This window comes from Ursus arctos, unplaced genomic scaffold, assembly GCF_023065955.2.
Source record: "Ursus arctos isolate Adak ecotype North America unplaced genomic scaffold, UrsArc2.0 scaffold_9, whole genome shotgun sequence".
In the NCBI taxonomy this organism is placed as follows: Eukaryota; Metazoa; Chordata; class Mammalia; order Carnivora; family Ursidae; genus Ursus; species Ursus arctos.
Window position 1 is genome coordinate 68,990,686 of NW_026623111.1, and position 16,202 is coordinate 69,006,887.

Below are 16,202 nucleotides of genomic sequence, written 5' to 3' on the forward strand. Positions count from 1 at the left end.
ATTGTTGCTTTTTCCCCCCATGTATAATTTACCTCCACAAATATAGAATAAATGAGCTCCATCTAGAACTAGTGGTAGAGAGGGGCGCCTGGGTGGCACAGCGGTTAAGCGTCTGCCTTCGGCTCAGGGCGTGATCCCGGCGTTCTGGGATCGAGCCTCACATCAGGCTCTTCTGCTATGAGCCTGCTTCTTCCTCTCCCACTCCCCCTGCTTGTGTTCCCTCTCTCACTGGCTGTCTCTCTCTCTGTAGAATAAATAAATAAAATCTTAAAAAAAAAAAAAAAAAAAAAAAAAAAAGAACTAGTGGTAGAGAGATTTGAATTATCTTTCCATTTCCACCTCTGACTTTTCTATTTGACCTTATTTAAGTATTTAGTTTCACCATGCATCATTCTTATACAGGGCCATTATGAGGAAAATCATATTTTATAAATGTATTGCAGGAAAGGTTACAACAAAATTGGACTTTATTACTTAAGTCACAAAAGCTCAGAATCAAGGAAATGAAATCTGGTAGTCGTTAGCACCCTTTGCCAAGTATTTCCCCCTCTCCACCACCCAGGCAGCTTCAGGCCCCTCTGTGGCTGATGCTATGGGAAGGTGAGGTATCTGAGACTAGTTCAGGTCAATGAATTTGTGAGCAGGGTTTCTGAGTTGGAGCATTAATATTCCTCTGTAAGACCCTCTAGGGCCCACTTCTGTCTGCATTGCAACAAGCGGTGTTCTAGATCATGTCTTCTCCATCAATCTAGATCCCTGAGTGACCAGAAGGGCAGAATTATGCTCCATGATGGCCATATAACATGTGTGAGAAACAGACCTTCATGACTTTTAGCCACTGATATTGTTTGTTACTGCATCTCGAGCTAATTTAACCTAGCCTATCCTGACTGATGCAGATAGTAGCTCCAGCTTAAAATCATTTGATTGGGGCACCTGGCTGGCTCAGTTGAAAGAGTATGTGACTCTTGATCTTGTGGTCCTTAGTTCAAGCCTATGTCAGGTGTAGAGATTACTTACACAAATAAAACTTTCTTTTTAAATAAAATAAATAAAATCATTTGGTTGAGTTTTTCCTTGGGGCAATTTTAGTGAAAGAGAAATTTTTGTTCATTTTTTCAATAACTTTTTGTGAAGTTCCTGCAGTATATCAAGTACTATGTATGTTAGGCTCTGGGCTTATAGCAATGAATGAACAATATAAACAAGATCTCTGCTCTTATGAAAACTGGGAGGTGGGAGAGTAAGCAGTACATAATAAATGCTATAATTAGAAAAGTATGGGGCACCTGGTGGCTCAGTCAGTTAAGCGTCCAACTCTTGATTTCAGCTCAGGTGTTGATCTCAGGGTTGTGAGTTCAAGCCCCACATTTTAAGCTGGGCATGGAGCCTACTTAAAAAAAAAAAAAACAAAACATGGCATTCTCTAAATATTTTCCTAGGAGTCTTGTGGCTCATCTTCTCCTTCCTGTCTCTGTCTCTCTTTTAAGTTAGGGATATTCAGTTGCTGAATACTATACAAGTCTACCTAGAAAGAATAAGAAAGAAAAAACAAATTTCTAACTCTTGAGAGGTATCTTGTAATTAAATAAAAGGTACCTTGCCTGGGTCCTGAGCCTAGACTCCAACATTGCTTTTGACCAGTGTGTGGCCTCAGATAAGTAGCCAACTTCACTGTGACCCTGTTTCATCAGATATAAAATAGCACTAAGTATAACCTGTCCTGGCCAACTTACATAATTGCTGCAAGAATTAAATTAGGTAGAGAATGTAAATATCCCATAAAAATAAGCATTATTACTCTGAAGATTTTACAATGCATTGGAGGAGCCTATAAAGAGCCAGTCTAAAAAAAAAATAATGAAAACCCTTGGTCCACCTATAAAGCAACATGTAGACAAATTAATATGACGCCCTTCTAGCTGTGGGAAATGGTACAGATTAACACAGTGAAAATTATAGGGGTGCCTGGGTGGCTCAGTTTTAAGCATCTGCCTTCAGCTCAGGGTGTGATCCCAGAGTCCTGGGATCAAGCCCTGCGTTGGGTCCCTGCTCTGCTGGGAGTCTGCTTCTTCCTCTCCCACTCCCCCTGCTTGTGTTCCCTCTCTCGCTGGCTGTCTCTCTCTGTCAAATAAATAAATAAAATCTTAAAAAAAAAAACACACACAGTGAAAATTATAGCTTAAGAATCTAAAATTCAGTGTTTATTGCTGAGTAATATCTGCTAAGATACTGTTATTAGGATATGGCTAAAACAGGCCAAAACTCTCATTGTAATCTTCATAAAGAACATTCAATACATTTCTTGTCAGTGGAATGAAATGAACGTACAAATAACTAGATTTATATAAGTGGATAAGCAGAAAAATACATGCAGTATTAAGAAAAACTGCCATTGCCTTCAAAATCTGTAATGTCAGAAGTGTGTATGCTTATAACCTATTAGAAATGATATCTGGTTTCCTAAACTCATTCCTCTTTTCTCAGTCTCATTTAGATTAAAGTTCAGAATCTGAAGGTAACATTGTAAGAGATGATGAAAGGCACGCTTGTCACTGGTTGTGAGGCAACCCAAAGCATGAGTTATTGGCGTGTACAAACACATCTCCTTATTTTGCACAGAGTGGGTGTAGGTGCTGAACTGCTCTTCTATTGGTCAGTTTCTCTACCAATGGCAGCAAAGAAAGTATTCTTTTTCAGCTAATTAGCATAGCCTGGGAAAGTACCCAACTGCATTTCTTTCACTGGCAGTGTTAAATATAGACTTTCAAACCAGGGTTAGCATTTACCACTTAAAAGTTACTTTGGCTTTGGGTGATCTAGATTTTACATACAAAAATCCTCCAGGAAAAGGTTTTCGAACTCAAATAAACTCATAGCATATAATGGTTCTGCTATAGAAAGAAAGCAAAACACATCTGTTTTCTTGAAGATGCTTTAATATAAAGAAAATACGAATTCACACTTCTCCTTCCAGGTTGAAACCAGGAAAGACTTCTGGAGATCAGAAAGGGCAACAAAAATGTCATTCCCTTTTGCCACCCTACCTTCACATAGACCAGGTAACATGCAGGAAGCTGGGACTTGGGAGGAGAGCAGAGTTATAGCAAAGGAAAAAAGGGAAGGGGACCAAGAGAGGGACATCAGTCTGCTCACATGAGGAACCACCACCTGGCCTAAAATGTGACCCAATGAAAACAATAAGGAAACAGATGCTTGATGCTCTTCGGTGATGAAATGTGTATAACTGCATGATGCAAGATCACATAATATTTTCTACCTGTTCTCTCCTTCCCTAGTTTCTCCCTCCTCCTGATGAATCTTACACCGCTGATGTGTGTTTTCATCTTACCACACTGTTTTCACAAAGCTTGGGTAGCTCTCCATTTCCAATAGGGGGGAAAGAAATCCTGAGGTTCCAAGGTTGGTATTTAGATTTTTTCCTGGGCTGCTCCTGCTGTTCTCCAACCTTATGACCCACCACTTCCCTAAGTGGGCCCTTATTCCACCTAAACACATCATTTTCTAAACCTGCCATGAGCATTCTTGCCTCCTTGTTTCCTTGCCTTTTTAAAAGGCAAACCTTTATTTTCTCCTCTTAGTTTTCTTCAATCTTCAGAAGTGGGAGGATTAAAGTGAAAGGTTGCCATGTGATTACTCTCACTGAATAACCAGTATAGAGGATCACTCAGGCTTCAAACACAAATCATCATCGCTGACTGTATTAGGGTTCTCCAAAGAAACAGAACCAATAAGGTGTGTGTGGGGGGGGTGGGGGTGGGGGTGTGTGTGTGTGTAGAGAGAGAGAGGGAGAGACTGAAATTTAAGAAATTGGCTCACGTGATGTGAGGGCTGCCAAGTCCAAATCTGAAGGGAGGGAGCAGACCATGGATATATTTGAAGGAAAAGTATTCAGGGCAGAGGAAAGAGTAAGCACCAAGGTCCTGTGGCAGAGTGGCAGGCTGGAGACCCAGGGAAGAAGTAATGCTGCAGCACAAGACCCAAGGCAGTCTGCAGGCAGAATTCCTTCTTCCTTAGGGGATGTCAGTCTTTCCTCCTCAAGACCTTTAACTGATTGGATGAGGTCCCCACGTTCTGGAGAGGAATCTGCTTTTTACTCAGAGTCTACTGATTTAAACATTAATCCCATCTAAAAATACCTTCAACAGAGACATGGAAGCTTGATATTTGACCAGATATCTGGGTACCTTGGCCTAGTCCAACTGACACATGAAATTAACCATCGCACTCAGCCCTACAAATGTTTATTCTGTCCAGGAACTGTTTTAAATGCTTTACACATATTAACTCACTTAATCTCAACGACCCTATGAGATAGGGTTACTATTATCATCCCCATTTTACAGATGAGGCACAGAGAGATTAAGGAACTTGCCTGAGATCATATAGCTTATAAATGACAGTGCCGGTACTTGAATCCTTGCAACATGGCTCCAAAGTTTGTTCTTAACTGCTGTGCGATTTACCTCTTGAGAAAAAGAAAGAGAAAGTGCAACTCATTGATGCCTTATGTGTTCTTCCCTCTGGCCCCATAAACATCTTTGTTTCCCTGCCATAACATCTGTTAGATGCCAACTTTTAGAGAAAACTCAAGTACGTCCACACCACAGCCGTTTGATGTAGGTAACGTTATCCCTATTTTACAGATGAGTGAATTTTGAGGCACAGAGATGTGAATGACTTGCTCTCAGCCACACAACATTGAGTGGAATAGCAGGGATTTGAACCCAGGACTCTCAGTCTTCAAAGTATATCCCCTTCCCACACTGTCTGTACATAGTTCATCGATGTGTTAAATATGTTCCTTCTCATCTCTGTTTTGAAAACTTTACATTATCTTAACAGAAATTGGCTCTGTCAATTGCTTAACAAAAATTAGTTTTCTGTTTTGTTGTGTTCCACAAGTGAAACACACGGTACACATGAGCATAAATTTCTAACTAAACTTCACGCACCAGGAAAGAACAGAGATTACAGCTAAAGTAAATGGAAAATAAAGGGGGGGGGAGCATTTTCTGTTTCACCAGGTAGAGATTATATAGTATCATCTGCTTGGGGGCCGTCCATGTTTAGAGAAAATACAAGGGGAGAACACATCACTCTGAGGCAGTGAAGGGGGAGAAAATGAGCCATTAAAGTAGAATATACATTGAACCTGAAGGATGAATTTACTTGAGACTAGCCAGCTAGCAAGAGCTCTGACTGGGACAGAAAGCATAAAACAGTAATCATCCATTTTGCAATGTTGGCTCGCTACACTGGAATTAGCTGAATTTACTTTCAGTCTGTTTTTCAGTGACTGATGTAGAAAGTTTTACTCCAAAAGAAGGCTTGATTTCCTAACTGCGCCCCTGAGCAGGCAGAGCAGCCAGCAGGTTTACTGGAGATAAGGATCATAACAGAGCCATGCTGCCACCAGGGGACCTTTCACCTCTTTCTTAACTCCGGACTAAATGGGGAGCTTGGGAGAGAGAAGGCCCAGAAGTCCTTTTGCCTGACCAACAGTCAATGTGATCAAAGAATTTTGGAGCTGAGACGTATCTTCGGATTTATTTCCTCCTCTTCCTCTCCCCTTCATTTTTCAGAAAATTAAATGCAGACGCTGCGAGGTGATAGGATTTGCCCTCAACCACAGAGCTGGCAACTACAGACTTGGAGTAATTAGAGGCCAAGCTTTTAGCACCCCAGTCAAGTGCTACTTCACACCACGTGCACTCATAACTCCTAAGAACAGGCAACTAGGCCAGAGAGTCTACCGAGGATATGCCAAACGGTAGAAAAGTTTTGCAAAATTAGAGGTATTTCTTCTACGATCCCTGTAGCAAAGACACCGAGACTGTAGGCAGGATTGACTCTGAGCAATATTGTGAAGTAAGTATAAATTCAGGGGCCTCATCCCCGGCTTGTCTGAGAGGCTATGTAGTACAGCAGTGGCGAGCAAGACTCTGGAGACAGCCAGCCTGTTTCAGTTCTGGCTCTGCATTTATGAGCTGTGACCTTGGGCTAGTTTCTTAAGCTCCCTATGCTCAGTTTCTTTGCATGTAAAAGGAGATGGTCGTATTTCTCAAATCATACTTTTTGGGAGGATTACCTAAATGAACATGTGTGAAGTATGAAGAGTTATTCCTGGCTTTAGACAGCCTAGTAAATGTGAGGAATTTTGACTATTCTCTGCCGTTGCCTACAACACCCTACCTTGCTCTAGGCTCGTCTCTGGCAGTGTCCCCTGCTCACAAAATATCTCTGTTCTTCCTCCTCTTTTTTTATTGCAACTCTCTCTCCTTGTTTGTTCAGTAAATGGCTGTTCACTCATTCAAATGATACATATTTAGTGCATCCTCTGATGTACCAGAAACTGTTCTGAGAGCTGAAGATACAGCAGTGAACTAAACAAAATTTCTGTCCTTGTGGAACATACTAGAGAAAGGAAGATAGAACAACAGAGATAATATATTCTTTGCTTTCTGTACCAATGAATGGTCTGTAGAAAAAGAACAATGAATAATGGGATAGAGCAGGGATTTGTGCTATGTGAGGTGAGAAAGCCAGGGGAAAACCTTTTAGAGTCAGGGGCACTCAGGGGGCAGAAACCATAATAGAAGGGAGGGAATGGACCGTGCATATCCTTGAAGAAAAAGTACTCCAGGCAAAGGAAAGGACAAGATAAGCACAAAGGCCCTGCTGCCGAGTGGCAAGGAAGCCAACACGATAGGAGCATGGCTAATGAGTGAAATTAAGCAGAAAGGCAGCTGGAGAAAGACAGGAATCCGTAAGGCATTATACACCAAGATTAGAAGTTTGGATGTTATTCTCATAATTGAGAAGACCCAGGGAAAGAGAGCAGATGAGTGTCAGGAACGGATTTATGATTGAAAGGGATCACTCATTTTGCTGTGAAGAGAATAAACTGCAGGGGGGCCAAGAGGAGCAACAAAGGGACTAGGTAGAAAATTCTCCAAGTGGAGTTGAAGAAGAATCAAGGGTTTTCCTTGGGGGAGTTAAATTTGTGATGCCTAGTCAACATACAATAGAAATTTTGCATAGGCACTTAAATACATTCATCTCTTGTTCTAGGGAGATGTGATTTTTGGAGTCATCAGTGTGTGCCTGGAACTTGAAGCCACGAAGACAAGATCACCTAAGGAGTAAGTAAGGATGGAGAGGAGGCCGGAGGCCAAGGTACTGGGATTTTGCAGAATGTAGAGGTTGGGAAAAGGAAGATGATTGAGCAAGGAGACAAAGAAGTAGCATTGAGGTAGGAGGAAAAACAGTAGAAAGCGAGAGAAGGGCAATACAGATTTCAAGAAGGAAGGTGTAAGCAGTTGTTTCAAATGTAGTTAGAGATTAAGTGAGCTGAGGTCTTTGATATGAAACAATAGATAGATAATATCTATGTCTAAGCTCAAAGTCAAGAGACAGAGAAGTACACTCAGCCTCAGACAAGTGTATATTATCTGAATTTTAATTACTTAAAATGTAGGTTGCTCTTTAGTTGTTAGTGGCTTCTGACATTTTAAATCTGTTTTCTAGTTCCCAACCAATTCTATCTTTATGATAGCTTATCTCCAATTCTCCCCTTCCTGTGCTCATATGCTGTTGCGCTATCAAGGGTAGAGTCTATTTCTGCACACTGTTGAATCTGGGTTGGCCTGTGACTGCATTAACCGCTAAACTACCGGGAAGCAACATTGTCTCGATTCCTCCCCGCTTAGGGGACTGGCAGCTTGCGCGTCCTGCCTCCTGGAAGGCTGCCATCATGTAAGAAGATACAACTACCCCCAGACTTCTCTGCGGTGAGACAAGTTTTGACATTTATTGCAAACAACTGATTGCTCTCATATGTTTTATAAAATTCCATTCTGCATTTTTAATTTTTTTAATAGGTGCAAGATTTTGTTTATTCTTTCATCAGCTGATGGACATTTAGGTTAGGACATTTGGGGCTATTACAAAGAATGCTGTTATGAACATTCATGTACAAGTTTTTGTTTGGATTTGTGTTTTCATTATTTTGAGTATATACTTACAAGCCAAAGTGCTTGGCCATATGGTAGCTACTACACATCTTTGAATCGCTTTTCCTAAAAGAATAATTTTTTTAAAAAAATCTGAATCTGTGGCATGAAATTTAGAGGGCCAGACTTCCATGGAAAATGCAAGTCATCTCTTCAAAATATAGCGTGTTGGAGGAATTATAAATATACTAGTACATGGTTGAAAAGCTCAAGCCTATCAATAAAACCTATCATAGAAAGCATAAAATAGAACAGAAAGGAAGCTAGGAATAGAAAATGGGTTGGGTTAATGGAAACGATATTATATCCTTATTCCTGGCTCTTCCGCCGACCATCATCCACTCTTCCCTGGGCAGCTCTGCTCTGCCGCTCTGGCCTCTACTGGAGACAGCTCAGGGGACCACTCTCTCCTGTCCTGCAGGCCTCTGGTTACTCCGCAGTGCATTAGGGGAGTCTCCCCTGACTACCCACCTAAAATAGCTCTCCGTCTCCTCTACCCCTTGTCCACTCTCATCTTCAGAGCACGGATCAGCACCGTGGATGTTTACCCATTCATTCGCTTAGTTATGTCTGCCGTCCCTCAGACTGTCTGCTCCATGGGAGGTGGATTTTTGTTCAAATTGTAATATCCCCGGGGCACCTGGGTGGCTCGTTTGTTTAAGTGGCTGCCTTCAGCTCAGGTCATGATTCCAGGGTCCTGGTATCGAGTCCTGAGTCATGCTCCCTGCTTGGTGAAGAGTCTCCTTCTCCCTCTCCCTCTCCCTCTCCCCCCTGCTCGTGCTCCCTCTCTCTCAAATAAATAAATAAAAATCTTTAAAAAAAATAAATAAATTGTAATATCCCCAACACTTAAAGCAGAACCAATCATTCAATATAAATCTGTCAAATGAATGAATGAATGAAGAATCCTCCATTTCCTTGCAAAGTCTTTGCTGCACTGAGGACTGTCCCAGAGGAAATTACATCAAGCAAATACCATGCATGCAAAGTTGGCCACGATCAGAAAATTGCAGGGGACCTAATTGGGTCCACCCCTCAGTTATGGAAGCAGGAAAGAAAATAGAACTAAAAATTACCTAAATACTTCTGTTCTCAACTTGTGCCATGATTTCTGCTGCTTTCCCCTTCAGCTATTTCGGCCCTTAATACCCCTCAGCGTTCGCTGTTCTTGACCCTATTTCATACATTGTGTGGCACAGAACAGTGCGGCTGTAAAAATCTCTTAATGGTTGATGTGGACAGAGCTCAGCCTGATGACCTCTAGGGGAGTGCTTTTAAAAAATCCTAAATTTTTAGGACTCGTACCTAAATTTTTAGGCTTTCCCCTCCAGGTTTTCTTCCTGACCACTGGGCTCCTTGATCTGTTCTTAAAGTATTTCTTCTCAACTCTCTTCATTTCTTTCACATTTGCCTTCACTTTTTCCATCTTCTGCCCCAATTAAAACTCAAGGACTGATGTAGACAGCTATAGCAGGAGATGTCTAGACTTTGTGTCACTTTCTATATTCTGCTGTATCTTTTAGTTCTGTTCTTACCTCCTCAGTTCAGTTATATTGAGCAGATGTTTGTGGAGCTACTCCTGTCCCAGACACTTGCTAGACCTTGGAGACCCTTCTGCTTCTGGTATTTCGCAGTCGTAGCAGTCACCATTCCACTCATTTATGTCGTGACCATAAGCTTCTTGAAGTTTCTCTACACTGAGAATAGCTTGCAAGTAGATAGTTGTTGTTAATATGGGAAATGAATGAAATTGAACTGATAATGAACCTGGAATCTCTTTTCTTTCTTCCACTCCTCCTCAATCCAATCTATGTCTGTGATACATAAGAGATACATGTTTGGTCTTTGTCCCCAGTTCCTGAAACAGAGCTCCTAAATCCCTTAGAATTTCCTGACTAGTGACTCCTCTATAGCTTCAGGCCAAGACTTGATTTGAGGGTTAGAACCTTCAGTCCCACTTCCAACCTCCAGGGAGGGGAGAGAGGCTGGGGCTCAAGGTAATCACCTGTGATCAATGATCTAATCAATCATGCCTAGATAATGAAACCTCCATAAAACCCTAAAAAGTTGGAGTTTGGAGAGTTTTCACGTTGTTGAACACATGGAAATCAGGAAGAGTGTTATGTTCCAAAGAGGAATGAAAGCTCTACACCCTTTCCGCACACCTTGCCCAATGAATCTCTTCCAGCTGGCTGTTCCAGAGTTATATTCTTACATAATAAACCAGTAATCTAGTAAGTAAAATGTTTCTCTGAGTTCTGTGAGCTGCTCTAGCAAATTAACTGAGTGTGAGGAAGGGATCGTTAGAACCTCCCATCTAGGGAAACCTGGGTGGCTCTGTCAGTTAAGTGTCCAACTCTTGATTTCAGCTCAGGTCATGAGCTCAAGGTTGTGAGAGCAAGCCCTGTATGGGGCTCCATGCTGAGCACAGAATCTGCTTGAGATTCTCTCTCCCTCTCCCTCTGCCCCCACTCTACTCTGTCTCCCTCTCTCAAATAAATAAATTAAATCTTAAAAAAAAGAAGAAGACGAACCTCCCATCTATAGCTGATCAGTCAGAAGTACAGGTGACAAGCTAAAGTGGGGGCAGACTTGTGGGACTGAGTCCTTAAACTGTGGGGTCTGTGCTAACTCTGGGTGGTTTGTGTCAGAACTGAATTGAATTGTAGGATACCTACTTAGTGTCCAGAGAGTTGGAGAATCCACTGGTATGGGGGGAAAACCCATGCATTTGGTGACAGAAGTGTTGTGAGAGGGGTGCCTGGGTGGCGCAGTCGTTGGGCCTCTGCCTTCGGCTCAGGGCGTGATCCCGGCATTCCGGGATCGAGTCCCGCATCGGGCTCCTCCACTGGGAGCCTGCTTCTTCCTCTCCCACTCCCTTGCTGTGTTCCCTCTCTCGCTGGCTGTATCTCTGCCACGTAAATAAATAAAAAATCTTAAAAAAAAAAAAAAAGAAGTGTTGTGAGAAAAAAACCTCACAGATACCCCAGAATTGTGGGTAGTGATAGCAGCTATTACATTTTTTACATCAAAGCTAAGCTAGGAGGCAATTAGCCTGAGAAAATATTTTAAGTTACAAATTTCATAAGAGACTTGTATTCAAAATATTTAAGAACTCTTGCAACTCAATAATAATAAATTATAAATGGGCAAATGGTCTGAATAGACATTCCCACAAAAAGATATACATATCACTCATGAATATCACATCATGAAAAGATGCTCAACAGCATTACTCATTAGAAAAATTCAAATCAGGGTGCCTGGGTGGCAGTTAGGCATCTGACTCTTGGTTTCAGCTCAGGTCATGATTTCAGGGTTGTGAGATTGAGTCCCGTATTGGGATCAGCACTCAATGTGGAGTCTGCTTATGACTCTCTCTCTCCCTCTCTCTCTGCCCCTCCCCACCCCCTTCTCTCTCAAATAAATAAATAAATAAATAAATCTTTTAAAAAGGGGGGAAATTCAAATCAAAACTACCACAAGATACCACTTCATACCTACTAGGATGGCTATAATAAAATGGACAATAACAAGTGAGACAAGCATGTGGAGAAATTGGAACCTTAGTACATTGTTGGTGAGAATATACAATTGTACTCTCACTGTGGAAAACAGTTTGGTAGTCACTCAAAATATTAAACATAGACTTACCATTCTTAGCTGTTCTTAGGTATATACCCAAGAGAAATTAAAACTATCCATATGAAAGCATGTACACGAATGTACACAGTAACATTCTTTATAACTCTCAAAAGGTGAAAACAGCCCAAAATCCATCAATTGATGAATGGATTTAGAAAATGTGGTACATCCATATGATGGAGTGTTATTCAGCAATAGAAAAGAATGAAGTACAGATATGTGCTCCTACATGGATGAACCTCAAAACCATAATGCTACATGAAAGAAGCCAGTCTCAGAAGACCACATATTGTGTGATTCCATTTATATGAAATATCCAGAATAGACAAATCTACAGAGGCATGTAGATTCATGGTTTCCTAGCTGTGGAGTGTGGGAGTTTGGGGGACAATGGAGAATAAATGCTAATGAGTATAGGGTTTCTCACTGAGGTGATAATAATGTTCTAAAACTGGGGGCACCTGGGTAGCTCAGTCAGTTAAGTGTCCAACTTTTGATTTCGGCTCAGGTCATGATCTCAGGGTCACAAGATCAAGCCCTGCCTCAGGCTCTGTGCTCAGCGGGGAGTCTGCTTAAGCTTCTCTCTCTCCTAATGCTAAGTGAAATAAGTCAAGCAGAGAAAGGCAATTATCATATGATTTCTCTCATCTATGGAACATAAGAACTAGGAAGATTGGTAGGGGAAGAAAGGGATAAAGAAAGGGGGTGGGTAATCAGAAGGGGGAATGAAGCATGAGAGACTATGGGCTATGAGAAACAAACTGAGGGCTTCAGAGGGGAGGTGGGATGGGGAAATGGGATAGACTGGTGATGGGTAGTAAGGAGGGCACGTATTGCATGGTGCACTGGGTGTTATACGCAACTAATGAATCATCGAACTTTACATCAGAAACCAGGGATGTACTGTATGGTGACTAACATAATATAATAAAAAAACATTAAAATTAAAAAAAAAAGATTCTCTCTCTCCCTCTCCTGCTGCCCCTCCTTCCCTGCTCTCTCTCTCACTCTGTCTCTCTAAAAAAAAGAGAGAGAGGGGCACCTGGGTGGCTCAGTCATTAAGCGTCCTGGTGTTCTGGGAACCAGCCCCACGTCAGGCTCCTCCACTGGGAGCCTGCTTCTTCCTCTCCCACTCCCCCTGCTTATGTTTCCTCTCTCGCTGGCTGTCTCTCTCTCTGTCAAATAAATAAACAAAATCTTTAAAAAAAAAGAGAGAGAGAGAGAGAGTACAGGTAACTTCTGATACATTTCTTAATACACGTTTGCTATACATATTTTTATTGATTTATTTTATTTTATTTTATTTTTTAAAGATTTTATTTATTTATTTGACAGAGATAGAGACAGCCAGTGAGAGAGGGAACACAAGCAGGGGGAGTGGGAGAGGAAGAAGCAGGCTCATAGCAGAGGAGCCTGATGTGGGGCTCGATCCCACAATGGCGGGATCACGCCCTGAGCTGAAGGCAGACACTTAACCACTGTGCCACCCAGGCGCCCCTATTTTTTATTATTTTTTAACAAAGAAGTTGAATGTTTTATTATTAATCTCTTTACCTTTCTGCAAGGCTGTTGCTTCATTGTCTAAAGATAGCACCAACCATCAAGTGCAGTATATTGCAAAATTAAGTAGTTTTGTTCTTTATCTGACACCATACAACTAACAAACCTTTTTCTACTGCCAGTTATTTCCAATGGAAAGATTATTTAAGTATTTTAACCCCCATCCAGGGATAGATGTAAGCAAGTTATAATACTCCCTAAGGCTTACGATAACAATGTCATCCTTGAATAACACAATTTTTATAGTTTTTAACCACAGATCATTTCAGGATTCTGAATATCATAACTGGGTAAAAATCAGAGGGTATTGCAAAACAGATGTATATTGTGTTTTTCTACAATCATTATAAAGTTAAGGGGTATTTTCTTCCATTAGCATTGTTACAAGTAGTTTCTTCTTCCACTGGTATTGCTAATTGTTGCTATTTTAAATCCTCTGTGTACCACTAATTTAAGACAACTATGCTAGATTAAGTTGTTTCATGCCAGTCTATTTAGGGGTTCCATTTTCACTCCTCAATAGATTTTATGTATTTCTCACATGCTTCTTCACTCATTAATTCATCCAGTTCTGCAGGATTACTGAGTGCTATCTTGCTCAGCCAACCATCTTCATAACAAGATTTGTTGACAAGTCCTGGATTTTCTGCAAGAGATTCATTAATTTCAGTGACTTCTCCTGATAGAGAATAGAGTTCACTAGTAGCTTTCTCACTTTCCAAAGCACCAAACTCATCTTGTTTGTTCAGTTTTGTCCCAACTTCAGGCAGACTACAGTAAACAACATCTTCCAAAGCTTCCTGTGCAAAATTGCTGATTCCCACTGTTCCAATACCATTTTTGGTTGTTATCCATTCATGTTTGTCTGTGAATTTACCCTCGGAGAGCAGAGCAGAGCCGGTGAGCCCCCAGGGCCAAGGCAGGCAGGGCCCAGCCAACGCGCTCCACACCACTGGCAGCGCCATGTTTACCGAGGTGCTGGCTTATTTATTTTATTTTTTATTTAATTTTTTAGAGGAGGCGAGGGGCAGAGGGAGCAGGAGAGAGAGACTCCTAAGCAGGCTCCCCACGCAGTGCAGAGCCCAACCTGGGGCTCAGTCTCACACCCCAAGATCATGACCCACGCTGAAATTGAGAGTCAGAAACTTAACTGACTGAGACACAGAGACACCAGGCTATACACATTTTTTTTTAATGTTCTAAAATGGATTCTGGTGATGGTTGCACAACTCTGTTGCTAAAAACCATTGAATCGTGCACTTTACATGGGTGAATTATATGGTAAGTGAATTATATCTCAATAAAGCGATTTAAAAAGTGATATTGTCCTAACCCAGGGAACAAAACAAAGGGTACAAGAGAAACCTGAAACAACAAGATCACTCTGACCCTTCTCAGCATATCAGCCTCACTGTGGGCTAGTCAGTTATATGAACACGAATCCATAGTACTCAGAGAGATGCAAACAAAAACATTCACAAGGATATCACTTTATACCTTTCAGGCTAACAAAAAATCAGAAATGTGGACCTTGCCAAGGCTTGGAAGAGATGTGGAGAAAAAAAAGGAACATACTGTTCTCCACTGCTGGTGGGGGCCCACCTGATGCAGCCATTCTGGAGAGTAATCTGACCTGATTTAGTCTAATGAAGCATACATACATCTGTGACCCAGAAATTCTGCTCCTAGTAAATATTCCAAAGAAATTTTCACACGGCTTATACGGGAACATGGGCAAAGTTGTTTCCTGTGTTGTAGCCAAAGGTGGAAGGGAGTTGAGTGTACGTGGGTGCCCATCCCTGTGAGAGCAGGTGGGTAAGATGTGATCCCACGCTGGAGTCTACAGCCTCTGTGAGTAGGATCAGGTTAGATGCAGGCAAAGCTGCATGGGTAACTCTTAAGTACACGGAGCTGATGGAAAAATATAAACACCTGAAGGAGATATATGATGCAATCCTGTTACCATAAGTAAAAATTTGCACACACAAAATAATACGTTCCTCAGTAATACATTCAAATAAAAAGATAGCCCATTCCAATAAAAGCATCACTAATTAGTCTTATGCCAGCAGTCTCCTCCTAACTATGAGTTATAAAAGGTCAGAATTTATTGAGCTAGAAAAGATGAAAAAAATATCCATTAGTACGACTGTAGGGGAGATTCCTGCCTTGCATCGGAGATCGTATCAGAGGACCTAAAGCTACATGAGCCAAGAGAACTCTTCTCAGTGAGATAACAGAGGTTGCAACATTAGGGACACATCCTGAGATGATTTCGTTTCTTTTGTATTTTAACGGTCAATAGCCGGGGTGATTTCTCCAAGACAGGATTTGAACCTTGGTTCTCTGAAATTCAAAATGGTTGGTTTTGCTCTAAACTGTGGTTGAACCACTGAATCCCCAGTGACTCTTGGTGTGCCCCCCACCCTGCCCACTTTCTCACCAATGCAGCCATGAAACATAGCCTGGTTTCCTTAAAATGAATGTACCCCCGGTCACCCCACCACCCCAGTTTTTGCATCATTGTGCCGATGGCTCCCGGCATTCCCTCACCGACCTTTCTACTTAGTGGTAAAGTGGACTAAGCCAGGTTCCATGCCAGACAAACTTGGTTTCATCTCTTGGCCTCATCATTTGTAGCTGATTGTTCTTGGTTATTTAACTTCTCAGAGTTTCTGTTTTCCCACACAAATCAGGGATACTAATAAAATGTGTCTTAGTATTTCCCATGCAACTACAAACATATATATTATAGTTCAAATTATATCCTATTTATTATGTATAGTCTTCTGTTAATTTTCTTTTTACCCAGTATATATTATGGATAGCTTTCCATGTCAATATATAGAGATAATAGCTGTCATGTGTACATGGAGGTAGAAGGTACAGAGGAAATCTCCACTTTCTACTCAATTTTGTGGTACACAGAAATCTGCTCTAAAAATAATCTATCTTTGGGGT

The 16,202-nt window shown here is 41.4% G+C and overlaps 1 protein-coding gene and 1 long non-coding RNA gene across 3 annotated transcripts in view; one reads left to right on the forward strand and one right to left on the reverse strand.

Annotated features, from left to right (window-relative positions):
- Positions 1 to 12,818, forward strand: part of LOC130543199 (uncharacterized) — a 19,572-nt gene extending 6,754 nt beyond the window's left edge. Inside the window, exons 3-5 of one of the 2 annotated variants that reach the window (XR_008958360.1) lie at positions 2,978 to 3,062; positions 7,096 to 7,166; positions 7,734 to 12,818. This is a non-coding gene — a long non-coding RNA (uncharacterized LOC130543199). The remainder of the gene's footprint in view (positions 1 to 2,977; positions 3,063 to 7,095; positions 7,167 to 7,733) is intronic. The other variant, XR_008958359.1, reaches the window with a different exon arrangement.
- An 859-nt stretch (positions 12,819 to 13,677) lies between these two features.
- On the reverse strand, positions 13,678 to 15,666 carry LOC113263161 (glycine cleavage system H protein, mitochondrial-like). Its single transcript, XM_048211920.2, has one exon. The coding sequence runs from the start codon at positions 14,204 to 14,206 to the stop codon at positions 13,751 to 13,753; it is 456 nt and encodes a 151-aa protein (XP_048067877.1). The 5' UTR covers positions 14,207 to 15,666; the 3' UTR covers positions 13,678 to 13,750.
- Between the last annotated feature and the right edge of the window lie 536 nt (positions 15,667 to 16,202).

Excerpts from the sequence above, each read along its gene's own strand:
- LOC113263161 (XM_048211920.2), bottom strand. The coding sequence starts at position 14,206 with ATGGCGCTGCCAGTGGTGTGGAGCGCGTTGGCTGGGCCCTGCCTGCCT.